Below are 25,714 nucleotides of genomic sequence, written 5' to 3' on the forward strand. Positions count from 1 at the left end.
AGCCCAGTGGGAACGGCCAGTGGTGCCTGTGTGCACTGGGGACCAGAGCATCCCTCTGGCATGGCTGGGAGCTAGGGCAGCCCAGAAAGTCTGGCACCCACTGGGTGCAGCATCTGCCTGCCCCACAGCTGGGGCATGCCAGATGCAAAAATTAACTGATGCACATTTTGGGGTTTGTTTTCTCTGCTTCCAATGCAGCAAAGCCTGAGGAATTCCCACGGAAGCCCCTGGGCCTGGAGGTCTCCCTCAACCTGGTAGCCGTGAAGGGCAATGTGGCAGCCAATGGCCAGAATGGCCAGGTGGGCGAGCACCCCCTGGACAGGGAGCCCCATCCCCACAGAGGTCCTGGGGTGCCAGGAGGAACGATGGTGGCAGAGGCGAGGACTCCCACCCTCCAGCGCAGTGAAGCAGCTGAAGCGACAGATGTCCACCTGCATCCTCCTGGTGGGCGGCCACCGGGAGAAGAGAGTCAGGTGGAGCCCACTGGGAACGGGCAGCCGCCGTCTCTTCTGAAGGCAAGTGAGACTCAGGCCCGTCATCACCTCCAGCCCACAGCCCTGCATCCGGAGCAGCCTCTTCTCGCCCCCAGCTGTACCACGGTGGACCACGAGTCGGTCTCCCTCCCCACCCTGGCCAACCATGAATCCTTGGACTCCTCTCTCCAAAACAGGCTGAGTCCTCCCAACTCAAGCACCACGGAGCTTTCTGCTACGGACCACTCAGTATGGCAGTCAAATTCTGCTGCTCTGTCGGCAGGAGAACAAACATCTTGCCTCTGCAAAGAGAAAGCGCTCGAAGCACCCCCTTATCCTCAGCTGGGTGGCTGGCAGCAGCTCTCCAGCACATCGCAGCACGATGGCTCCCCAGAGAGCAAGCGCAGGGAGGAGACGGCCGAGAAGCGCTGCAGAGCAGCGCTGCCGGACCAAACGGACTTGAAGCGTTTGGCATCCAAAGCTGCATCCACAGGGGAGCTCACCAGCCTGCAGCAGAACGGCCCAGGGAACGCCACCGGCACTGTGCACTGGCCAGAGGGCTTGGGCGTCTTGCCCGCACACGGGCTGGCAGGTGGCAGCGTGCCCGTCTTATCCGGCAGTGAGTCAGAGGCAGCAGGGCTGGGCAAGGGCTGCCCCTTCCAGCAGGTGCCATCCCCCACGGTGGAGCGGAACAGTCCCTACACTGTTATAAAAACCACCACTCCCCTCCACCTGGCCCATGCAACAGAGCAGGACTTCTCGAACAGAAAGCAGGTGGCATTGCCTCTGCCGGAGACTGGACGACCCCTGCCTGCCACCTCCATGCCACCGCCTCTTGCGCTGGACCCGGAGGAGGTAGATGCCCAAAAAAGCCTCCAGAAACCATTAAACACACTGAAAGCCCCACGACCTCCCCTGAGCCCCAAACCAAAATTACTGCCGCAGGTTGCCAAATCCCACTCGGAGAACAGTTTCCTTTCAGGCTCTCCTGCCCTGGCAAAACTGCCCAAATCGGTGACGTTTTAGTGGGGACAGGGGGAGGTGAGGGAGAGGAAGCAGGTGCTGGAGCAGCACCCTTGCCCCGTTTTTGGGACACACACACCCACCCCCCCCCCCTTCAGCAGGGCTGTGTGGGGGTGACAGCACAGAAGCCATCACCTGGAGCTGTGCTTTGGTACGAGTGCGTGGTGAGGTGATGGAGTGGTGGCCGCCGGCGCCAGGAGACACCAGCAAATTGGGTTTGCATCTTTCCTATGGACAAATTGGAAAACGCTTTCACTTTTTTGTTCCTCGAAGCTCCCTGAGCCTCGTCGCTTGTCGGGGTGGGGGGCAGAGGCAGGGCTGGTGAATGTGTTGTGTGTTTTCTTCTGCGCCTGCCTGCCATAGTACCCATGGCTGTGGAAGCGGGTGTGAGGCACAGGAGTCTGAAATGCTTTCTTTAGAATGCCCAATCAGCGCAGCCAACAGCGTTGCTTTCAAAGGCCTTTGTAGCAGTAGATCTTTATTTCTTTTCCCAGGCTCGCGGTTGTAGGCAGCAGCATTTTCAGGTAGGGCCATGGCATCCCGGCAGGGCACAGACAGCCTCCTGCCTACTCTATGCAATTCCACAGCGTGGTGCCTGGCTCCTGCCATGGTGGTGGATGGGGTCCTGGGGGGAGGTTTAACAGCTGGTGAGTCCCTGGCCAGGGTGGAGGGGTTCTCCTTGGTGTGACCCTGGTAAAGGACAGCCAGCAGGGTGGTTCTTTCCCAGGTGCTCAAGGTGATAAGGACAGTGATGAAGGTTGAGCCCCGTCTCTTGGGCTGAGTGGCCTTTCCCTCACAGGCTGAGGGCAGCGAGCGGGCTCGCTGCCTTTCCATTGAACAGGAAAAGGGGCTGCTGCCTTGGGAAAACTCCTGCCTTCGCTAGCAAGTTGCTGGAGGTGCGATGGTGTCTAATCATGGTGCCCAAGCTGAAGCCCACTTTTACTTTGAGCAAGTTATCTGTCAGGGTTGAACTAGCACAGGAGTTGAGGAAGGGGAGCACAGTGCCTAGAACCCTTCTGGTTTAGCCCACCCAGAAATCAACTACCAAGGAAAGAAACCTGGGCACAGAGGTTTGGAAGATGATGCTGGAGAGCATCACTGTCAGCACAGCCCACTGCTGAAGAGATAACGCAGTGGGTGCCCACATGCCCTTCATGTACTGGTGGCCTGTCCATCTCCTCCCCATCCCAGGGTGTTGCTGCTGCACAATCCAAACCATTGGCTGAAGGTGAGCAGGGACCCAGGGACAGCTCGCCCCACTGAAAGAGCTGGTCCAAACACCTGTTTCCCGTATCTACTTCACCCCTATAGGTGAAGAGACTTCATTGGGAAGGAAGATCAATGGATGCAGCAGGAGCTAACCTAGGCCAGATGTGCTGTATTTGACTCTGCTCTTCAGAAGGGGTGGCTGCAGATGCCACTTTAGAGGGGACTGCAGGTAGGATTCCCATCCCTTCAATGGAGACCCTGGGCAAAAGCTTTTCTAAGGAGACTTTGAAAACTGTTTATCTCACAGGCTGCTTCAGTAACATAACCTGATCTGAAGCACAGTAGAAACTTCCACTAAATTACTTTGTGGGGTTTATCAGGTTGTTTGTTTGTTTGTTTGTTTTCTGTTCACCTGGTGGTTTGTGTTAGCAGCAGGGAGGGCATCGAAGGGAGCACCCCATCTTTCTTTGGATGTAGCCAGCCAGACCACAGCACCCTCAGCTTCTGTTGCAGCCCCTCCTCTGTCGGAGACCCAATCTTCTGTCGAGTCTCCAACCTTGCCCATCCTCTCTCCCTCTGCAAAGCAGGGATAACCCTATTAGCTACCTCGCAGGGGTGTTGTGAGGAGTCAAGAGTTGCTCTTTGAGAACTGCTGTATGAATGTTCAGTATTTGTGTTTTGAGACGCCATGGGTCCTTTCTAGGACAACAGTGCTTGAATTGGTTTTAATTTAGAGTACCTTTTCCAATAACCATACAGTAATTAAACCTATTTGTGTGTTAAAATACCTGGGCAGTATTTCAGGACAGCTATTGATTGCCTTTTGCTAGCAGGCCACTGGCCCCTGGAGCTCACCGAGAAGCATCTGAGGGCTGGTGGTCACCTCTTGGCTTGGTTTCTGTAGCTTGGGGGTCTGTCCTCTCCTTGAAGCACACATAGGACTCCTGCTAATGTGTCTGAGCATTTGGCTCACACATGCAATAGCAGAGACCTTTTTCCCCTCATTTTTACATTTTCTCCTCATTTTGGGCACACAGCCTCTGCACATCATGTTGCAGGTGCAGCCGGGCTCCTCACCCAGCGTGTTGGGGATGTTCTGCAGTATTCACATTTTAAAAGGTGGTTTGCTCCAATCTTGGGAGAGCTGTCCAATGCACAGTACCTGGTGCATGGTATATGGTGCATGGTGTTCAAGAATTTGGGGGTGTTCCTCCCCTCCAAGCCCTAACAGGACTGAGCAGCAAAGTCCTTGGTCACCTCCAAGCCTGGGGGAAGCCACCAGGTGGTTTCAGTGACCTTTGGACCAGGTAGACACAGGCTCCCCATTCCCTCCAGCGTGCTTCTCACTGGGAAGGTCTCCAAGCTGCTCCCTGTGCCACCTATGAAGCTCTTCTGCAACCTGCAGCCCCTGAAAGCTGGCAGGTTTGGGAAGAGGGCCTGGAGCCAGCAATGTGCACCGCTTTCCTTGGAGCACTGCTCTCGCTTCAGCACATCAACACATCTACTATGGAGATGACTGATGCTCTCACCTTGTCTGCCTCTTGCTGCAGATGAAGGTGCAGCCATGGCGGTCTGTGGCAGCCCGGGGTGGGCAGGACATGGCCCAGCCTCAGCTCTTTTGCTGGGGACAGGAAGGGAAGGAGAAGGGCAAGAGTGGCAGCTCAGCAGGACAAATAACTGCCACTTGCACCCCTGCCCCAGCCTCCTACAATGGCCTCAGACCCTTAGCAAAAGCCACTCTTACCACAAGCAAACTCAGGAAAGCAGCCCCCCCCCCACTGCCCCATCCCTGCCCTCGCAGCCCTGGGACACCTTTTGCCTTGCTGCCCTCCACGTAGTTTTAAAGACCAACATTGCAGGTTTGGGTTTTGGGTGTTTTTTTTTGGGGGGGGGGGGGGGGGGGGGGGTTGCAATTGAGCATTTTGAGTGGCTGCGTGGGAGCAGGCAGCAGGAGCCACAGGGACTGGGCCGGGGACCAGCTCCAGTGTGGGAGGGTGGTTGAGGTCGGGATCTCTTGGCCGTGCACTTTGAGAGCTCGGCTACTATCTGCTTTTCTTTTTTAATTGCTATATCTTGTTTACAGCGTGGAACGCTTCCTCCGTGACTCTTTCTAATGTATTATAATTATTACTTTATAAAAACATTTTTATGTCTGTGCTTATTTTTTCTTTTGTTTTTTTTGTAAGGAAGGGGGGGGGGGGTGTCAATCATTCCTTTTTACACTGAGTCAAAGACACTCCAGAGTATTTGATGCTGTGTTTTACATAGTTGTAATGATAATGGTTAAAGACGTTTAGCATAAAATCAGACTCCACCAAGGTTTCTTACAGTGACAGATGCTGCAGCAAGACTGCTTGCCTTCTCCTGCTGGCCTTTAGCTTGGTTCACCAAGTGTGCTTCAGCTGCACCTTTCTCTCCATCTCTGCCTTCCTTCCTGCTTTTCTACCACAGTTAAATCCAGGGATCCTCAGGGGAAACAAAACTGCTCCTTTCTACGCACTGCCATCCTCTCCCGGCTCACTGAACCAAGGATAGTATCCTGCCCCCAGCCCCCGCGCATCCCTTCCAACACGTGGCTGGTGGCCAACAGCCCTGCTACAGCTTGCTTTCTTTTTTGGCCAAGATTTCGGGTTTGGAGTTTGTTTTCCTTGCCTGTGGGCAGCACTGGGAGGGTTGAACAGGATGGGACAGGGAGCGGGTGGACACAGCTCCTCACACGGCTGATGGGTGCGACTTACTGTGATGCTGTGTGAGTCAGGACTGAGTCATGCTTAACACCAGCATAAGGTGGTGCTGCTCACAGCTGAAAAACGGATTTTAAGAAGCTGTGTGTGAGCAGCACCTCTGGCACACCCCAAATTTTGCAGCCAGTGCTTCCTGTGCTTAGATGACCATGGTACCATTGGCTTTGGGGTGTTAAATTTGGGCAGGATTCTGGTTTCCCCCAAGAGAAAGCTGTCATTTAGTGCTTAAGCAACATGGTTACAGTAAATGCAGGGTGTCTCTACCAGAGCAGCACAGAGGGCACAAAGCCTGACAGCAAAATGGAGGGGCCAGGATTAGCTGAACGCCACCTGAGGATTTAAGGGCAGTGCAGGAAATGTGGCATCCCTGTGCATCACCCAGTGGGTGCTGTAGGTTGGTATTCCTGCTTCTAGCAGTGCTCTGCCTCACCTAAAAGAGGTCAAACAGGAACAAAAAAGCCCCTACCTTGTTCTCCAGTGTCCTTAAGTTAGCTCATTTATATGAACTGGTTAAAATCTTGTCTGCAACCCTGCAGAAAAAAAAAGCCAGCACCAGTAAGCACCACAGTGGAGCAGCAGTGCAGTGAGGATGCAGCTCTCGGCACATCTCCTGTGTCACTTCATGCTGGATGCTCCTCCAGGGATGCTCCACCGTGAGCACAAGTGGAACATCCATGGGCTGGAATGAAGCAAACCTCATCCCTCCCATGTTTCCAGGTGCCTGCAAGCAGCCCAGTTGCACAAGCTGCTTTGTGTCACCTCCCAGCCGACAGCCCCAGTGAACCTGTTGGCTTTCAGGTGGCACAGAGGAAGCAGACAGCTGGGACCGGGTTTGAATGGCTGTGACAGTTCCCTACATGACAGGCACCACAGGGTTTAGGATATGGCATTTACCCAACTGCTGGGACAGCTTCAGCTCCATGCTGCCGAGGAGGGAGCAGAAGTGTCCAGAAGGGCAGGGATTCCCCCAGGGAAAGTGAGTTGTGCTAGGTTTGCAGGATGCGGCAGGCAGTCCTGTTCCTCTCTGAAACAGCCTCAGTTCACTTGGTCATTGAACGTAATGGAGTAAGACATTGCTTATTGGCATCCTTGGTCCCTGCACCCCATGCATGTGCCTGGTTGTGGTAGGGACAGGCAGGGCTCCACCGCATCCCCTGACAGCATCCTTCTGGTTAATGCAGGAGCCATAATGGTACCAAGCCTTGAATGGGTGCCGAGCCAGGGTCCCAGCTAGGTTTTTGGGGCTCGGCTTACAGAGGATGTGCCATGCACCCACTGCAGAGAGTCCTCCCCAGGGGAAGTCCACCCCTGGGACCTGCCCACCAGGTAAGCCTAGGACCTCCATCCCTTACCAGAGAAGCGAAAGACCTCACGGTGGGTCTTGGGGTGGACACAAGCCATACCTGGTCTCCAGCCTAGGCTAAATGCCTGGCCTCCAGTTGGTGCCAGGAGCAGCAGCTCACCAGCACGCTCTCCAGCTGCGGGAAGGTCCCAGCACGGGAGGTGCTGGTGTCCCCAAGGGGACGGGAGTGCAGACAGCCCCTGCACCAGTCGAGCAGCACCCTCTACCCCCTCCTATGCCCTCCATGGCCTGGGTGCCGCTCTCAGGGGACCAAGAGCAGGACAGCTGTGTAGTCCCAAGCCCAAGCTTACCAATACTCATTTGCTGTACAGCGCCGAGACCAGTGGTGAATCAACTCTGTAGATGGTATCAAGGCTGCCGCTTAAATCCTAATGGCCTTGTCAGCCAGGGACCAGTCCTCCTGCTGCCTCTCCCTCCACACTTGGCATTTGCCAGTATTCCCATTAAATCCCCCCTTCCCCTGGTGGAGCCACTGCTCTCGTCACAGCGTTCAGACAACTCTTAACACCAGCTCTCCTGCTCCCAGGGCTGGTCCCTGCCCAGAAACCACTCCAATGCAGACCTGCCAGCTGCGCTGAGCTCTGGTGCCCTGGCTCCTGTCCTTCCTGGCTCATGGACAGCCAAACCAGCAGCACCAGGACCTGGGACAGGCAGGCGGCCACGTCTCACCCCGTCGCTCGCCAGCTCTCTTGTCGAGCCACGGCTGCGCTCCTCATCCTCCCTGCCCACCACCTACGACCGCTAAGAGCTCAGCAACCCTGCTGCCTGCCTCCGCAATACGTCAGCGAGTCAGCACTGAATAATTGATGCTAAGTGGAGCCGGGAGCAGAGCCAAGCTGAGGGAGGTAGCAAGGCTTTGGGCTGTTTTAGGCTCTGGTCCCAGGATGCAGTGGGGGGAGACAGATGGGTGTGCTGCGTCTGGCAGCTTTGCGCCCTGGCCTGGTTGGCAGAGGCAGTGCTGGAGTTCGGCTGGGCCTGGGAGTCTTCCTCCTCTCCGGCCTGCCGTGCTGCTCGCCTGGTGCTCACGTGCTGCTGTGGTAGTTGTGTGCTGCTGTGCTGCCCGCGTGCTGCTCGCTTGCTGCCGTGCTGCTCGTGTGCTCCTCACGCGCTGCAAAGGGGCTGTGGCAGCAGTGGCTGGGAGTTGGGGAACAGAGTGAGGGCACGCAGAGTGCAGGGCGTGCAGTCCCCAGCCCCAGCAGCCTTGGCCAGGGCCGGTACCTTGACTCTGCTAAACCACAGACCCTGTACTCAACCCGCAGAGAGAGCAAGGCTCACCTGCCCTAGGGGGAACGAAGGTGCGCATGGGGCCAGCCCCATCTGCCTGTCCCAGTTCCCACCAGTTGCTGGTGGCCAGGATGTTTGCTGTCACACCATCGTCTGAGCAATGCCACCCCCTTCCTACAGCACATTATCTGGTATAAACCAGCATGCAGAGAAAATAACGGCCTGGCAGCTGAAAGAGGCAGGTCTGACCCCTTCCTAAACTATCTCACAAATCCTACAACTTCAGTGCCAAAGGAAGCCCGCAGGGCATATACCAGCATCCTCCTGGTAGCGAGGCAATCACACCCACCTAGCAGACGTGGGCACCATGACAGCACAGGAGATAAGCAAACCAGTGCTTAAACAACTCAGCCAACATCGCACTCAGAGGCACAGCAGCTGGTCCCACCCCACGAGCACCCCTACTCACTGGCAGCAGTTACAAAAGAGCCCAAGATGGGGATGGAGATGGCTTTGAAGGCACACACAAAGGCACGAGTCCGAGGATTGGAGTCACTAAAGCCTGGCTTATTTAGCCCTATCCTTCCACACAGTAATCGGGCTCTTCCTAAGACGCAGAGAAAGGTTAACTGTAAGAAAGGCCATCCTTGCTCCAAAACTGGCCTGAGGTCCCTAGAGGTACCTGCAGATAGAGGGGGTGTGATTACCATGAGCCCCTGCTTCCAACCACCCCATTAAGAACCTGGGCCACCCTGGTGCCCTGGAGGCCACTCTGCCCGGCCCCATGCTAGAGCCCCGCTCCTGGGGTGTCTACGCCTGCAGCTCACTCAGGCAGGCAGTTGCTTGGGGAAGCTGGTTCTTGGGGGGCTTTGCTTACCTTTATGGCTCCTGGTGGAGCCAAGGAGAAGTGATACGAAAGTACCACTTGGGCTGGAAAGGTCTGCAACAGTGGACTAGATTGTAGCCCAGAAGGGAAACCTCGTCTGCTCCTCCTTATCCAACCACGCTGCAAGTGAGGAGAATGAGGCCACCGTTTAGCCAGGACTGCTCCATAAAACTCAGCCTTTCATTCAGCTGCCCCCTCCCCCCTTGCCTCTCAGGCCTCTCTCTGGCAATGAGTCATTGCTGCCAGCTCCTGCAAACTCGACCCAGATACTTGCCAAAGCCTACAGCAAGCACCATGCGCTCATCTGTTTTGGAGTCACCACCTCTGCTGGCTTAGGAAAATGCTTCTCTGGAAGCCCTCACAAACCAAAAGGCATGAGATGTATTCCAGCACTTAATCAGCATCTTTAAGGACTTGTAAGCAATTTTGTCAGTTGACTCAGCTGTGATGTCTCCAGAGCCCCAACCCCTCTGGTACAGGGTGTGGGGTGCTTGAAAGATGTGGGAGAGTAAAGCTTATACATCAGTCCTGAGACATCTGGACCTGACCAGACCAAACCAGACTAGACCTCCTCAGCTATTCCGTCATTTAAGTACAGGTTCAAAGGTGGCACTCCTGCATCACAGGAGATGCAGCCTCAACAGATAATCAGTACGATGCTGCCTGAAGCCTTCTCAGAGGTGGTGTTCATGCTTGCCCGAGATCCACTGCAGAGCACCAGGTTTAGTCCAGCCTTGCCATGACCAGCTGAAGAGATCACAGCAGCCAAACATGAGCTGATGTGCCCAAATATAGCAAAAAGCTTACCTCTGTGGACTTCTGCAGCTTCCAGCTATGCAACTGGGGCAGCTCTTCAGAGTAACTGCACATTCTGCTCACCTAAGCTTGTGCCACAGAAGCAGAACAGAGATGGGCAATAAACTCCTTGTCATAAGGAAAACGACTGCAGTATCTGAAAACCACATCTTCCAGTCCAGGTACTTCTAAAAGAAATGCGCCTTAAAGAACTGTGTAGAAAATCAACTAAATCAACTCCAAACCCAGCAATTCCTTCTCCAGACCTACTTTCGCTCTAAGGAAACTGTAACCCTGATGTTACTTTCAGACTCAAGAAGTTCAGCTAGCAAGCAGAGAACACATCATGAACTCATATACTGACCACCTGTCTGTCATGACCAGCAAGCTGCTATCCTGTACCCAAATCACCAGCACCAAGTCAGCAAGTGAAAACTCCAAATCCAAAGTAACAGTTCCACCTGAGACAAGCGATACAATCTGGTTTTTGCCTACCCCAAAGATCAGATCGGATCAGGGCTGACATATCTTACTGCACATTGAAGATCTGTCATGATTCTCCTGAAGCCAACCTCCTGCAACAAAGATGCAGTACTACATTAAATACACGAATAATGCAAAATTTCAGTGGAAGAGCTGTGGCGTCAAGCTTTTAGCTCCTTTTGCTCCCAACCTACCTCCAACTTTCAGTATGGACTTGAACATGGACCTTAGTCGGAGTTCCTTGTGATCTTCTAATTACAGCAAAAAAACGGTGCTTCCAGCTCCTGAGGTGGCCATGTTACTGACCAGCACTGTTTGACAAAGGGTCATGGCTGCCTCACTTCTGGTGGGTGCAGTGCACAAAGGGAATGAGATTGGTCTGCACCCTGCCAGACTCAGACCACCACTTATCAGCCAGGTCCTCCTAAGATGCTTGCAGTCTCCAGTTCCAGCTCCTACCTGCCTACTGGATTCCTGAAGCGCTGTCCTGTCATAGCACTGTCCTACCACCTACACCAAGATGAAGGTGTACCCTGGCTCCTGAAAAACTTTTGGGTCCATTTGCAGAATCCTAGTGACTCCTAGCACATCTATGTCTGCTTTAGCCATACATAAAATAGGACTATAACCAGCCACTCCAGAAAAGAGACTGTCAGTAACTGGAACCACCTGAAGTGTACAACAGATCAAAGCTGTGAAGTTTCAACTAGACTCTTCCACCGGGAAGAAAAGCCTGTCTGGTGCCTGATGGTGTGCTGCTAAACACAGACGCCGACTGCTGAACCACTGATGAAACAGCTCACCTTCAGCACCCCTCGGTGCAACGGCCATGAGTGGCCCAAGGAACTAGAAGACACTCGAACAAGCTACAATAACACTTGTGACTTGACCGGACCCAGAGCTTTCCTGTGCAAGCTGGAAAACCTCACCCTCAGGGGTGCAGAAACCTCTCTGAAAGGGAGATGATCATACTTTGGCTTCCTGCTCCTGACCAAACTGCTGAAGGACTTTGTATTCTGGCCAGCGCTGCTCTCACACACCCTCACCAAGACCTGCCAGCCTCTTGCAGCTGCAGCTGGTGCCTGCCCTGTGAAGACATCTCACCCCTGGTACTCCCTGGAGCTTCTCACCTTGCTTGACCATGGCTCCTGGTCCTTGACTGTGGCTTCTGGCTCCCAACCAGAAATGAGATGATACTCTCAGTGGTTAGAGCCATCCAGAGTCCAGTCCTTGAGAGAGCCTCAAACACAGCATTACTTCTCATCTTAAGGCTTCCAGATAGAGCTATCCCATCCCCAAGGGCCTGGTGAAGGATGTGATAAGCTCTATTGCAGAAAAAGAGCACCAGGTCCCTAGTGCAGTAACACCATGTCAACCCACCCACTAACTGTTAAGGCTTTTAGTCATCTTCTAGAAGGACAAAGTAGCCCTGCCCTCTGCCCTGCCTGCAGTTGCAAAGAAGCTGCCAACTTCAGAACAAAACACATACTTCCAGGCTTCACACTTGAAACAACTTAGGCTGGGAAGTTTTCTGGGAGCCTTTGGTCCAGCCCCACCATGTAACACCCGACTCAGCATCTTCAGCACTCCTCAAGCATGGGGACAGGCACTGCTGCAAACAGCACGCCCAGCTAAAGGCAGGGCAGCTCTTCCCTTGGGTAACTTCTCCCACTCAAGCTGGGATCAGCCCTACTCCTGCAGGAATGGGGTGCCAGGCAGCTGCAGCCGGGGTGGTGGCTGTGCCCCACAGCAGTTCAGAGCAGGCAGGTACAAAATACAAGCCGTTAGCACAAGTCCTCTCTTGCCCAGGCCAAAATCAAAGGCAGCAACTCCAACCAGCATTGGCGTTTAATTCTGCTGCTTTAATTCTGCTGCTGCCTGGCATGACGGAGGATGAGGGGAGGACGGGAGGCTGCCCGCACGGATACTGAGAGCCCCTGGGTGGGCTGTGGTTTTGTGCTGGGGGTAACCAGGCTTTCTGTTCTGGTTTTGCCGTGTGAGGCATATGACTCATGTGCTGCCCTCACTGCTCCCAACCCCTGCCGGCCTCGGCTGCCGAACCCGACACCTCTTCAGGCCTGGGCTAGCCCGTGCAGAACAGCTTCCTGCCGCACTTGGCTGGATCACCTTCCCCCTTTGATGCTCTTCATTCTGGATGCCAGCTAAATTAGCCTGTGCAATAGCTTGGGAGAAAGGCAGCGAGCACTGAGCCGCCCACTGCACTGAGTGCAATGCCTCATCTTGGCTCTACAAGTGAAAGGCCATGTGGGAGAAGCCAGTCAGACACCAGGCAAAAATCCCACAGGAGCAGGGCTGAGCAAAGACGGGCTTCCCAACAGATTAGCCCTTATCCAAAACACTCTTACCCACTCTAAACCCAAGGACTGGAATTCTGAATCCTTTAGTCTTAGTTGCTGAGCAGCCAGACAGCTGTCTGCAGTGCTTCTGCTACATGCTCACCAGCAATTAAGCTGTGCACAGGACAGACAGGGATTTGCATACCATTTTACACTGCTGACAGACTAGAGCAGCCCAAGGTATGCATTAGCTAGGTGCTGGAGGGGAGCAGAAAGGCCTAATGCTACCTCTGGAACACATAAACCTGTGGGAGGTGCTGTGCCAGAAAGAGCTGCCTGGAAAAAAATTGAGGAAGAAACAAACTGGCACCAGCTGAGGTGAACCCAGCTCTCAGATCTCCTCCCCAGTGCTTCTTCCCTTCCAGGCATCACATCTGAGGCCATAAAAAATCCCACAAGGACTAGGTTGAAGGCAAAGCACCCAGGGGAGCACTAAGGACAGGCTTAGACTGGTTGCGCTCTTCTACCCCACCAAAACTTGAGGCCAGCAAAGAGTTTCAGGTGGGCTGGGGGGGACAGGGACATGATGACGGCTTGCTGGAGACAAAGACAGCTCTTTCCCTGAAGGATATCTCACCCCAATTGCCTTCATGGTCTACAGCATGACCTCAGTCCATGGAGAGCAAATCTCAGTGCCCTTCCCTCCCTGCTGTCCCACCAGCGATCCTCCCGGAGCACCAGCAGCAGCACTTTCTGGAAGGAGGACACAGCCATCAAGACGGTTTGTCGAGACCATCAAATAATAATTTAGTGTGATTCAATCTGTGGCTTTGTACAGTTGCCAGGGTGGGAGGAGGCCAAAGCAGGAGGGGATGGGGAAAGAAAAAAAAAAAAAAAAAGAAAAAAAAGTCGTTTGCTGCAGGCTTGGGTGAAGTGCGAGATAGTCCTTGGAGGGGCTCATGCTCCCCCTGTCCTCTTCCTCCTCTTCCTCTCCCCCTCCCCCCATACTCCTCCCCTGAATCCGCTTGCTTCTTCCTTCGCTTCACCTCTTTCCTTGCACTCTGCACAGTGGGAACCTCTCCAAGACACGGTCCAGTCAGCTGAAACCAGAAGAGGACACTCATTAGCACCTATTCACTGTCAGAACCAGTAGGGACTGTTTCCATTACCCACCCCTCACATTTCAGGATGACCCTGCTAGTGCCCACAGAAGGAAGGCAAAGGGCTACACAGGTCTTTGAGGACTGGACCTGGCTCAGCAAAGCATCTGCATATTTGCTAAAGGGAACAAGCAAATGGTCTGTAGAGTGATGGGTGAGCCTCGGGCATCACACCAGACCTTCTGCCTCTGCCCAAACCCTGTTTGGGGAAGGGGCACTGTTTGGTGAGATCTTTCTGCCTCCTCCAGGGATGACAGGAACCACAAAGTGAGTCCAGGGCAAATGTAGCCAAATCTCCCTGCCTCCCTGACCAGACACCCACCCTTATGCCCCAAACCCAGCGTGTCCTTGCCTTGCTTCTCCTTTTGTGCCCTGATGTTCCTCCCTCTCTGCTCTTGGCCACTGCAGCTAGAATAAGCTGGGATGTCTGGTTTCCAGTTTCTGCCTGAGCAGAAAAAGATGTGGGCAACTCACAGGGCATGCTCTCTTAACAGAGGGGAGTCTTTCCAAGAGACTCCTTCCCACCCCTTCTTGCCCCTCTTTTTGAAGGCACCGCCCGTGCCAGTGCTGGCTACCAGGCTGCGATGGCGACCGGGCTCCTGGCAGTCGGTGTTGGGGAGCAGCAGCATCTGCCGAACCCATGCCATCAGCTGTGAGCTAGAGCAGGAAATGAGCCCCAAGCTCACATCCCCATCCGGAGGAAATGTTCCTGAACATCTGGAGGACCTGAACATCTGGAAAACCTCCCTTAGCAGTGATAAGTGTGCTGGGCACAGCATTCAGCTTGGCCCCCAGGAGACCTCGCATGCCTCGGCTGGGAGCAGAGGGGTGGGGTGCTCTGGTGGTTTTTTGCTCATAGGAAGCAAATGCTGCCAGCGTTTCGTTTTGTTGGTTTGTTGTTTTTTTTTCCTGGGGAAGAGCTCTTCTGCACTCATGGCCTTTGGCTCAAAAAGTGACAGAGGAAAACCAGCTGCCCACCTCCACCTTCAGTGAGACCCTCTTAGCACCATGCGCTTCTCTTTAGGACTCCAGCAGTTGTGTAAAGGGGTGAGGGCCAGTCCAGGTGCTTGGGAGACTCCCCAAAAAACATTAAGGGCAATGTTTGTGCAGGCTTTTCTCCCGCACCCCAGTCCCCAGTGCACTCATCCCCAGTTGCCCCTCTCTCCACTTCGGCCACGGAAGGAGTTGGTTACACAGCCAGATGTTCCCAGACGTTTGGCTTAAGGCCACCCAGCTCACAGAGGGACAGCGACAGGAGTTCTCCCTCCCTGCTATCCAGCAGGATTGCAATGATTTAAATAAACTCATCATTTAAAAAAAAACAACAAAGAAAGAGAAAGAAGAAAACCAGGCAAGTGAACACGGATGGAAAAAGAAAGAAGAAAAACAGGCAAGTGAACACGGACAATGTGAAAAACACTGTTTCTGGCTCCAGCACGCACAATTTATAAAAGCAAAACAGCCCCCTTATGGCTAATTCTCAACATTGCATCAGTTCCAAATATCCCAGGGGCTATATCTGATGGGGAAAACTCTTCTGAGGAACGCAGGACTTCCACAGTGAGACAGGTGGGCTCTGAAGGTTTAGGATGAGGCAATTTACAGGAGTACATGAGGAGGCAATGCGCTCACCCAGTTCTTCATCTGAACTCTTCTAGGGCCAGTTTGGTGAACACACAGTAAGCCGCACACCTTCAATACCAGCTTAACTCCTCTTTCAGAAGGGCAGCATGAGAAGGAGCTTTCTCAGGGAAAGCATGACAAAAACACATATTTTTTTAAATTCAGTTCTGTAGAATTTTGTTCCACAAAATGAGGGGGAAAAACAAATAACCCTTTCCTCCTACCCACTTCCTCAGGAAAGTGGGTATTTTGACTTACCTATATTTTGAAAGAAAAATGTTATTTCAGTCAAAAACGTGTTTCATTAAAAAATACCCGTTGCTGAAATTGTTTCTGCTGAATTTGTTTGCAGACAAGTGCATCTGCAGTTACCTTCTGCCCTGCTTCCCCACTGCACCCCATCTCCTGCTTCCAAAACTCACCATAATCACGATATCACACATTTACAGTTCATGCAGCCAGGGCCGCTCTCATCTGGGGGATTCAGCTTGCGCAGCTTGTGCTGACGGATCTCCCGCACCAAGGTGTAGAATGCATCTTCAACGCCCTGGAAGAAAAGCATCGCTTGAAGCAGCTGCCCACTTCGAAAGGGAACAGTCAAGAGAAGAGAGGGCTCTATTCCTAGTTAGCTTTGTCTCCCAGCAGTGCAGATTGCAGAGTTAAAGGCACAAAACCAGGCTGGGAAGACTAACAGGGATCTTAGTGCGGCCTCCAAACAGAGACCAAGATTGAATGAGCAACCACAAGGCCAAAGAGCTCTTAGGGTCTTGAGATTCATCAGCTTTCAGCAGCCTGAATGAGGTCTACCACCCGAGAGAAAAGCCACCACTAGACCACTGAAGGTATCAGCTGCTCCATTTCCACCTTTGTGCTCTGGGAGCCCCACGTGGTCCTTCCAGCACCAGTATATTCTGTCTGTAGGTCTACCAAAATAGACCATGGATGAGATTAGCCAAGTCCCCTGAGCCTACCTGACCTGCAGTGACTAGGGGGGTTATTCCAGAGCCTTGGAGAAAGCCCTGAGAAGGCATCTGCCCTTCACTGATGCCAGAGCATGAATTACATACTTCTCCAGATTGGACACTCAAGCCCGGACAGAGGAGGGAATGTCTTGATGGAGCATTTAGCCTTGAGGAAGCAACTAACCCCAGCCCTTGCACTCATCTATCTGCAAGGTGGTGTCTGCCCATTCCTGCCTCTCCAGGACAACACTGGAGAAAAGAGAAGAAAAAGAAGATTTTGTTTAAAACCCTCCTCCTACCTGTCTGGTTTTGGCAGACGTTTCTATGTAGGGGATCCCGTAACTCCGGGCCAGGTCCTGTGCTTGCCGGGTCTCCACTGTCCGGGCTGGCAGGTCACACTTATTTCCCACCAGCACCATAGGAACATCATCTGAGTCTTTCACCCTCTTGATCTGCTCCCTGCAAAAGTAAGAGGTGCCAATGTGAAGGGAGAAAAGGCATCAGGGGCAGCTCCAGGGCACTCCCCACCAGCTTCTTCGTCAAGAATTAACAGCTGCACTTCATTCCTGCCAAGTGCCTTGTGTTGGGCTTTCAGGAGAATGTCAATGATCATGGCACATGGCAAAATAGCTAGGGCACGTTTGGAAATGAAAACTAAACATATTTCTGCTCTTTAAATGCAACTGTTTACAAACTACAACTTGAAATTATGAAAATCTATATTAAGACATGAGCTTAAGATAGTTTAAGCTAAATAAAAATGAATAATCAAGCAGTTACCTGTGTTATTTCCAACATCTTAGATCAAGTAATCCCCCTGAATGAGGACAAAGAAAAAAATCACCTGCAACCAGAATTTACTGAGCTGATAAACCAGCTTTTGGCAGCTGTAACCTTTTCTGCAGATGCACAGGCAGTTACTTCCTTTCAGTTTAGTTCAGGTCACTCAAAGTTGAGAAACCAACTGGGAAGCAAAAAAGCTGTAATGCTTACTTCTTCATTCCAACCTCAGATTTAAAACTAGGTGGGCGAGGATGAGATCTACCACTTCTAAAAATCTTAAAGGCCATTACGACCACAAACAATCCATTCAATTCCCTCCTGATAGATAATAACTTCCTTTCCTTAATAAATCATTTAACTTCAGATGCAAAACAGCTTTTTTTTTTTCTTGCTCATGCATCCAGAACATTTAACATGGTTTTATTTAACTAGTAAAAGCATTATTTAAAATGCTGATTTCTGCACTTTAATTGAATTCAAACTTACATCCAAAAGAAGCTGGATATGTATCACACACACAAAAAAAAATCAATCACCATTTTTTAATGTAGTAGAACATAGAAATGAAGTCTCACTATATGTATGATATATCATAAAGCCCCCTAAATGTTCCAAGTAACATCCTGATCAGCAAACCTAAGTACTAAATTTAGTGAACAGGCTACACTTAGCTGGAAAAAGATACCTCTTAATGGTTACTAACCAGGGAGAACCAGCATTTCTCTGGGGAATATTCTTTTAAAAGTGCAAACGCAAAGAGCACAGGCAAAACAAGATGAAAGCTGGTGATTTACATCATGATTAAAACCGGGGCTTGAAAACGAGCCATCCTGCGAGTGATTCACAGGCACCAGCCCTGGCACAAGGATGAATGCTGCCGAATCCCTCAGGTGCTTTAGGAAAATCCCATCCTTTGTCTCTGGTTCAGCTAAAACAAGCCAAATTAGTCCAACCATATAGTTATTACATTGAACACGCCTGCTAGCCAAAGACTCAGACATCTCGACAGCTCAGACCAGCGCCTCTGACTGCGGAGCAAGTAAGGGCTGTGCCTGTGCTCGGAGCTACAGGATTATCTGGGACCCAGATTTATGATGAGGGACTGGGGAACACGGTCCCTTGGTGGGCAGTGGACAGAGCGGGGACAGGCAGAGCCATCTCCTGCATCCTCTGCAAGTGCCTCCCATCACAGCTAAGCCTCAAAGAAAGGCATAAAGCAGAGATCCCTCCCTACGCTAGCATCAGGGTAACCAGGGAAGACTCCCGCTGCATTTATATCATCTTGGCTCTCCAGCTCTGCACGGGTGATGGCAGCAGGGAGGGAGAAGCGGGATGGGTAACCTGGGTACAGCCAAAGCAGGACCACGTTGGGTTGGGGTCCCTGCTCTGCCACTGCCCCCACAGTCCATCCTCTTGGGCAAGTCACCTCATCGGGGCTCTGACTCTCCTCCCGCTCCATCTTTGCCCTGGTTGAAACCAAGCTCCAACGGGCAAGGACTGCCTCTCCCCATGTGTGTGCGGCCGACAGACCGCAGCCTTGCCACAATGGCTGCCAGCGGGGGAAGCAGCCCTCCCTGCCCTTCCCAGCCTCCTCTCCCAGCTCCCAGGCCCAGCAGAAGTCACTGAGATCGATTCCACTAACAAAGCAATTCCATTAATTAGGGAGGGAAGGGAGGGGGTCATAGAGGATCAGCTCTCTCTTTAGTCACCATAAACACTTAAACATTACATTACCAAGTCCCCAAAGGCCACAAGCAATCCCTTTGGATGGGTTTTATTGGAGTCACTGACATTAGCTGTCTGCTCCGTCTCTTCCCTGGGGAACGGCCACTTGAGCTAATTGTCTTTGCTGGCAGCCAGTGCTTCCACCGTGGGGCCTGATCTTAAAGAGAGGGCAGGAGGGTGCAGTGGCAAGGCCTCCGCTTTGCACAGGGCAAGAGGGAAGGGGCCCTTCCAGGATACCGACCTGTACTGGTGAATATCTTCAAAGGACTTGGTGTTGTTGATGGCGAAGACGCAGAGGAATCCTTCCCCTGTTCTCATATACTGGTCTCTCATGGCACTGTATTCCTCTTGCCCTGCGGTATCCAAGATGTCTAACAAGCAGGTCTCTCCATCAATGACAACTTGCTTTCTGTAGGAATCCTGCAGGCCAGGAGAGGGAAAGAAAGAGAAGAGGATGCGTTAAAGGAGGGCTTGGGTCCTGCCAAGCGAAGGGATGCAGCGAGTGCATCCCTGGGAAGATGCCAGGTCACGCTCTGCCTGGGTTTAGCTCCCATTAAATAGCTGACTCAATCTGTTTCAAAAATGGGAGGGAAAGGAAAAAGGAGAAAAAGAAGGAGAAAAAAAAATAAAAGGAAAAAGGGAGCAGCTGAGCAGGTTTCCTCTTCTCTGGCAGAGCCAGAGAAGACAGCCCCTGGCTTGGTCTCCCCATTCCCAGCCCTGCCTCTGGCAGACCAGGGGCAGCTTTGTCTCTACCACACCACATAGTCCTCGACAACTATTTTCCTAAGCTTTATTTAGTCCTGGCTAATCCCTCCTGCTGCCACCCTGCCCTAGTGCTGGAAGGGGACACCCAGGAAAAGCGGCTCCGGCCGGCCAGGGTTTCCAGCCACCATCTGCAATCTGCAGGGCTGGAAGGTGTTTAAGATCACCTGGAAATGCAGCACCTCAGATCAGGCACCAGAAGCATAATGTCACCAGTAAGGCTGCAAACTGGACTTGATAGTAAACCTCTTCTTCAAACACGAGAAAAAAATAAAATAATCATGCTGTGAGGAGGGTGTTTCCCACAACCAGTCTGTGCCCAGAGTGCTCCAGGAGAGGTAAGGACTATCTAGGCAGGTCCTTTGAAGTTGGGGGTTTTCCCTGCAGCAGAAGCAATCGCAACTTATCACAGATGTAGGAGGGCCTGGAAATCACCCAGGGCATCCCTCAAAAGGTTTCATTTTTCAAGGCAGGCTCCTCAAAGCACCGCTCCTCCCCACTATGCCTCTCCCCCATGCCCAGTCTCATCAGCAGGGATGCTGCTGGGGCAGCCCCTGCATGAAGGAACAGCCTCATCCCTCTCCGATAGCCATCCCCTGGGTACAGCACAGCATCCTTGACTCTCAGCGAGAGAAGGAAGCCAAAACCAAAGGCATGAAAAAGGTGCGAGTCAGCAACATGACCACGACAGCGCTTTGCAGCCATTCGCAGAAGCTACAGCTGCAGTTTAGAATTAATTCAAACGTCTGCTGCTCTTCCAGCGACCACAACAATGTTATCAGATGAGCTTTGCAGGTCTGCAGACAAACAGCCAACGCAGCAAAGGTCACCAACAGGACCAGCAGCGGCATGGAAAGGGAATGGGGCCAACGTGGCCTCCACCCTTTGGTTCATTACTACAACGACATCATCTACTGGGGCTAATTAAAGTCTTTCCTCACCTTGTGGAGAGGGCCATGAGATCAGAGATGAGATCTGCTCTGCCACGACCTTCTCCGCCGTGCCTTCCCAAAAAGGGGACTGCTGACCCACCGGGAATAAGCGTGGAGTGATGGGCTGGCTTCCAGCCAACCGCTCTGAAGGTAACTGGCAGACTGCCCTGCAGGGATGCGCTCCCATTTCTAATCAATAATGTATCTGGAGCCTCCTTGGTGCAAGGTAGAAGAGCACTGGTTCCACCTCCAGGGTCCCAGTGCCTGGCAAGGACCGGCAAAGAGGACCCCAGTGCCTGCTCTGCACAGCAGAGCATTCTCCCACCCCTGGGCCCTGGCTTGCGTCCAGAGGACCAGCCTCTTGGCACACATGTTCACAATTAATTGCCAAGTCCCCAGTTACAGGAGGTCTCACAAGCAGACAGTACGCTTACGGAGAAGTGATCCCGCACCTTGGCTCAGGTCATCAACAGGCTGCCCGTAAGGCCAGCCAGCTCGCTAATGAAGCAAAGGTATTAAGAGTCTTGCAGAGGATGCTTTGCATACTGCTCCCCAAAGGAAGGGGACAAGCTCTCCCCACCCTTGCTTTCTGTCCAGCTTCGTCTGAACCCCCCTGAGATGCTCGGAATGGCGGCTCAGCCATCCCTGCCATGCTGTCTGGTGACCTTGCTGCTGCTGCAGGGGTAGCTGCCACCAGCCCACATGTCCAGCCACTGGCACCCTGCAGCCTCAACGCTCCTCTGCAGCACCCTTGTGTCCTACCCCACCTTCCTGCACAAGGGAAAGTGGCCGGACCCAGCTGTGAAGTGCCAGGTGGCAGAAACAACATCCGCGTGGGGTTCAGACTTAGGATCCCAGATGGATGCTGGGAGCACCCTGGGTGTGCTGGAGGACCAGGCCAAGAGGTCCATTTGTTAAACTCTAGGGTCAGGATGCGACCAGAGGCTTGGGAAGCCTGTTACTAGCTGACTGCTAAAAGATGGAAGATGAACCAAAGAATTTCTCAACACAGTCTGACTCTTTACTCCATCCCCGCTCATTCACCATGGATATTGCCAGCAGTGTGCATTTACTTGGTGCCTCAGCCCTCTTGTTCCCAAACTGAAGGTCTTAAGACTCCTTGGCAGCCCAAGAGCAGCCGTGCGAGCACGTGCTGTAGCGGGTCAGCCAGAGTTGAGTTACAAAGCCAGACATTTGCACTAGTGAATTGGGAGGGCAGGAGGGGAGCAGGCACTCAGTCAGGGTCTCTGCCCCAGACAGGGGACAAACTCACTCTCCACCTCTCCTGTCCTGGGGAGCACCTTCTCAGTGCACTCCGACCCACTCGCACCCCCCTTTGCAGCACAGCCTGCACTCGATTCATTAAAGTGATGGGTAACGCCTTTGCTCTATGCACGTATACTCTTTTTTCCCCCCTTTTATCCTGCTATTTCAGCATTGCTGTGCTGTTTGTTAGCCGGCTGAACAGTCAGAGTCAGCTCCTGGGCATGATCCAAAGCAGCTTAGTCACAGGAGGGTGGTTTGTTGGTCACATTCAGATGGCTGGCAGGTAACTCTCTGTGCGTCCTAATTCCCCATAAAACGAAGCATAATTAAAAGGAGTCACCCTGGAATGAGTGAGAAGATGGCCGGGGGCGGGATGTGGGGTATGACCGAGGGAGCTGCAAAGGCATCAGGGCTGGTGGGACCTGCAGGTAGAAAACCACCATGGGTGAGAGGGGTGAAGAGCAGCTCGTGGCTGCTTTAGGAAGAAAAGAGGAGGAGAAGAGCAGAGTGGGGCTGGGGGAACAGGGGACAAGAGCAGGCATCTCCCAGGGCATGTCAGGAGTGGGCAGGGCAAGGAGGGTATGCTGGCAAATGCCATGCAAGGTTTACATTCCCCACTGTCTGTTTACATGGAGAAAATTCCCTGCAGCGTACATACAAGGGGCAGGCAGCTGAAGACAAAAAAAAAAAAAAAGGATGCCATAACCCAACACATCACTGGGTCAGAGCTGCCCCTGCCCACTGTAAGGTCCAAAAGAGGACCCATCCATGCAGATGCCTCCCCAGGGAGGTTGCTCTCCATCAGCAGCTCTTTTGCTAAAACCAACCTGAAATGGGTTTCTAACAAAAGCAAACAATGCTACTGGTGATAAGCACGTGAGGGGAGAGGAGCTGGGGAAGAAGGCAACTGCATCCATAAGCAAGGTGCAGCACCAAGACTCAGGAGCCCTTAAATTAAATTCCAGTCTCTGCCATGGACTTTCTAGATGACCTTGGCCAAATGACGTAATAGCACGTGCTTATAAGTGCTTTCTCTCCTTCCCATCTGTAGGATTGTAAGACTATTTCTGCCTTTCTACCAAGGCTTGTCTTGCTTGTTTATTTAAGTTGTAGGCTCTTCAGGGTGGGGACTACACATACAACACCTACCAGAATAGATTTCTGATCCCAGCTGGAGCCTTTTATCCATTATGATAATAATAACTGCAGCAACCACAGCTGCATTTATACACATCTGGTAGAGAGTCCTTTAGGACTGCAGACAGGGAGGCTATTGTCCAAGAGGCATGACAGAGCTGTAATTTGCCTTCCTAGGGTGGACTTACTCCTTCTGCAGAGCAGCGGCTGCTGCCCACATCTCCCCCGAACGAAGGTGTAAGGCATGCAGGGGGTAATTAGAATCTCGCTAGCAACAGTGAAAGCAGTCGGAGAATGAAATATTTTTTTTAAAAGTAAAAAAAAATAAATAAATCGTGTAATGGATATTGAAGACTGGATCCCCCCATCTGCACCGGCAGGGTGCTGAGCTAGACAGGCCAGTGCTACCATCCACGCCGATTATGAGACCCATGCATCAACCTTTAACTCCTCACAATAGAGCAGAGACAGCACTCTGAGAACCACAATGGTTCAGCTGTTCGGTACATCTCGCTCAAACTGCAGGACATACATAATACAACCAAGCTCTGACAAAACCCATTTCATCAGTAAATCTCAAAACATCCTGCATGAGAAGTCAATATATTTACTCTGATTTCACAGGAGAAGAAATGAAAGCACAGGCACAAAATGGCTCTTCAATCCCAAACCTTTTACCCCTCCTTACACTGTTGTCTTATCAAAAAAAAAGGACTTTTGTGCTGCCTCTCAGCACCGGCCCCGGTCTGCCTGCTTCTGCTGCCTCCCCCTCTGCCCACTTTTGCTGCCTCCCTCACCATCTGTCTTCAGCAGACACCACCGACCTTCTTCAGGAGGCAAAAGTCGGTCACTGCAACCTCTGAACACGTGCGTAGCAACTCAGAATAGCTCTGCAAAGCAGAGGAACATCCCTGCTCAAGTTCAGACCTGAGACCAAGCCAAGCATGCTCTAGGTTGGAGGCAAGGTGGAGAAGAGCAAGAGGAAAAATGACAGATGGACCCCAAGCCCAGAGCCACTTACCTCTATCGTGGGGTCATACTCATCAACAAAATGGTTCTGAATGAGCTGTATTGTCAAAGCACTCTTCCCGACACCACCAGCTCCCACCACCACCAGCTTATATTCGGTCATCTTCCAGCCAACCCCAGAGCAGGACTTCCAGGAGCACCACCACCTGCAAGGAGAAACACAGCCACCACATTAGGAGAGGGGGTCCCTCCCTGTCACTGCCTGCTCTGCAGCAAGGCTGAGCGGTCAGCCCCACTCTTCTGCCAGGAAAGGCAGAAATCTGCAAAGCACAGCTTCATTCCTTGGGTACTGAGCATCCCCAATGTCTCCTGCACATCCCAGGAGCACCCAAATGCTGCTAGGTAGAGACACCAAAGTCTGGGATCCAGCATACTGTAACACAGAGACACCTAATTCTGCAAGGCAGAGGTGAAGGGACGCACCCCTCAAGGTTTTAACTGTCTTTTAAGTTGCTTGATTTCAGTAGGGATTGAGGATGGGACAAGGTAAACCCACTTCACTGCTATTCTGCGTGGCAAAGAGCCACCCCTCACTCCTTGGGGTGAAAACCAGCAAGCCATCATCAGGGATGCAACATGTTTTTAACGTAGCTTTAGGAAACTGCCACCACAGGTTACTCTGCTCCAGGACCACCCTGGTCTCTCATTTCAAGCTCGCAGATGTACCACCCTGGCAAGCCTGGCCTAGAAATGGGGAGATGGTGGGATGGCCTGGGTACCCCAAGGGTCAAGGGCTTTCTTACCTTCTTCCCACCCAGCACACTGACTACCCTGGGAATCTGACCAGAGAAAATTATACTTATTTCAGTCTGTCACCCTGTACTGTGCCTCCAGGATCCACTGTCTTCCTTTTGCTTTTATGGTCTGATGCTCTGGGGTGTCAAACGTGAGAGAGCCTCACCTAAAACCATGAAACTTGGTCTAAAAGTACAGCACAGAACTGCAGCATCCAGAGCTACTTAACCTAATACTCTCCACTAGTAATGAAGGTTACTTTAAAATGGGCAAAATATTCCACAAAACTGAATACAAAACTATGTTTATCCAGTGATATGCTGCAATCCTTCAGCCTGATGGTCTGGATGCAAACTTCACACATTCCCCGAGCAAACCTCAAGAGATAAGGGAGTGTTACCGATAAGAAAACAGAGGTACAGGCTCTGTAAATCAAAAGTAAACCCTAAAGTAACCAAGTTAAGATGTCTGGTTTTCCAGAAGTGCTCAGCACTGTCTCCAATTTGTCTTATCTCAAGCTGGCAATCCAAAATCATTAGATAAATTTAAAAGCCTTGGCCAACATGGTTTGGATGTCAGCGCCCACAGGAGTGGGGAAGAAGTCCTAGCCCCCCCAATTACGCTGTTAAGTCCATGTCTTCACCCTCAAGGCTGCGTTAAACCTCAAACCACAGGGCAGGTTTGAGATGGTGGCACATCCACACCCTCTGCCAGTCCTCCAGCTAACGATGCCTCCTGCTGTGCTGGCCATCACAAGAGGGAGGAGGACTGCAGAAAGGGCACCCCTGCTCCCACAAGATGAAGCTGGCATGCCCCACAGGGGAGCAAGAGATGCTACCATGACAGGTGCTAACTGGGAATGATGATTAGGGTCAGGACAAGCAAACCACACTTCTGCAGCACTGTGTAGTTGCCATGGCCCTTCAGCAGGAAAAAACTCACCCCCCAACCTCCTCCTTTAAATTTCTGCTCCAACTCCACCAAGAAAGAGGAACTTCAACTCAGGAAGATTACAAAACCCTGAATGTTTAAATAGAAATCCACCCTCATTGGACTGCAAACCCTGCCCACTGAAAGTCACCCCAGGGTCAGAAACTCGTCTG

General features: G+C 52.2%; 2 protein-coding genes across 9 annotated transcripts in view; one reads left to right on the top strand and one right to left on the bottom strand.

Annotated features, from left to right (window-relative positions):
• The window catches only part of LOC126047233 (USP6 N-terminal-like protein), an 87,875-nt gene extending 82,998 nt beyond the window's left edge, over positions 1 to 4,877 (top strand). For all 8 annotated transcript variants that reach the window (XM_049820588.1, XM_049820586.1, XM_049820593.1 and 5 more), the window contains one exon: positions 199 to 4,877. In XM_049820588.1, the coding sequence (XP_049676545.1) occupies positions 199 to 1,499 (1,301 nt within the window). In that variant the 3' untranslated portion in view covers positions 1,500 to 4,877. The remainder of the gene's footprint in view (positions 1 to 198) is intronic.
• Positions 4,878 to 11,404: 6,527 nt separating this feature from the next.
• Positions 11,405 to 25,714, bottom strand: part of HRAS (HRas proto-oncogene, GTPase) — a 45,136-nt gene continuing 30,826 nt past the window's right edge. The window contains exons 2-6 of the mRNA XM_049820624.1: positions 23,869 to 24,022; positions 18,992 to 19,170; positions 16,542 to 16,701; positions 15,703 to 15,827; positions 11,405 to 13,597 (exon numbers count right to left, since the gene is read on the bottom strand). Of these exons, the coding sequence (XP_049676581.1) occupies positions 15,708 to 15,827; positions 16,542 to 16,701; positions 18,992 to 19,170; positions 23,869 to 23,979 (570 nt within the window). The 5' untranslated portion in view covers positions 23,980 to 24,022 and the 3' untranslated portion in view covers positions 11,405 to 13,597; positions 15,703 to 15,707. The remainder of the gene's footprint in view (positions 13,598 to 15,702; positions 15,828 to 16,541; positions 16,702 to 18,991; positions 19,171 to 23,868; positions 24,023 to 25,714) is intronic.

The sequence above is a fragment of the Accipiter gentilis genome, chromosome 17 (genome assembly GCF_929443795.1).
Source record: "Accipiter gentilis chromosome 17, bAccGen1.1, whole genome shotgun sequence".
In the NCBI taxonomy this organism is placed as follows: domain Eukaryota; kingdom Metazoa; phylum Chordata; class Aves; order Accipitriformes; family Accipitridae; genus Astur; species Astur gentilis.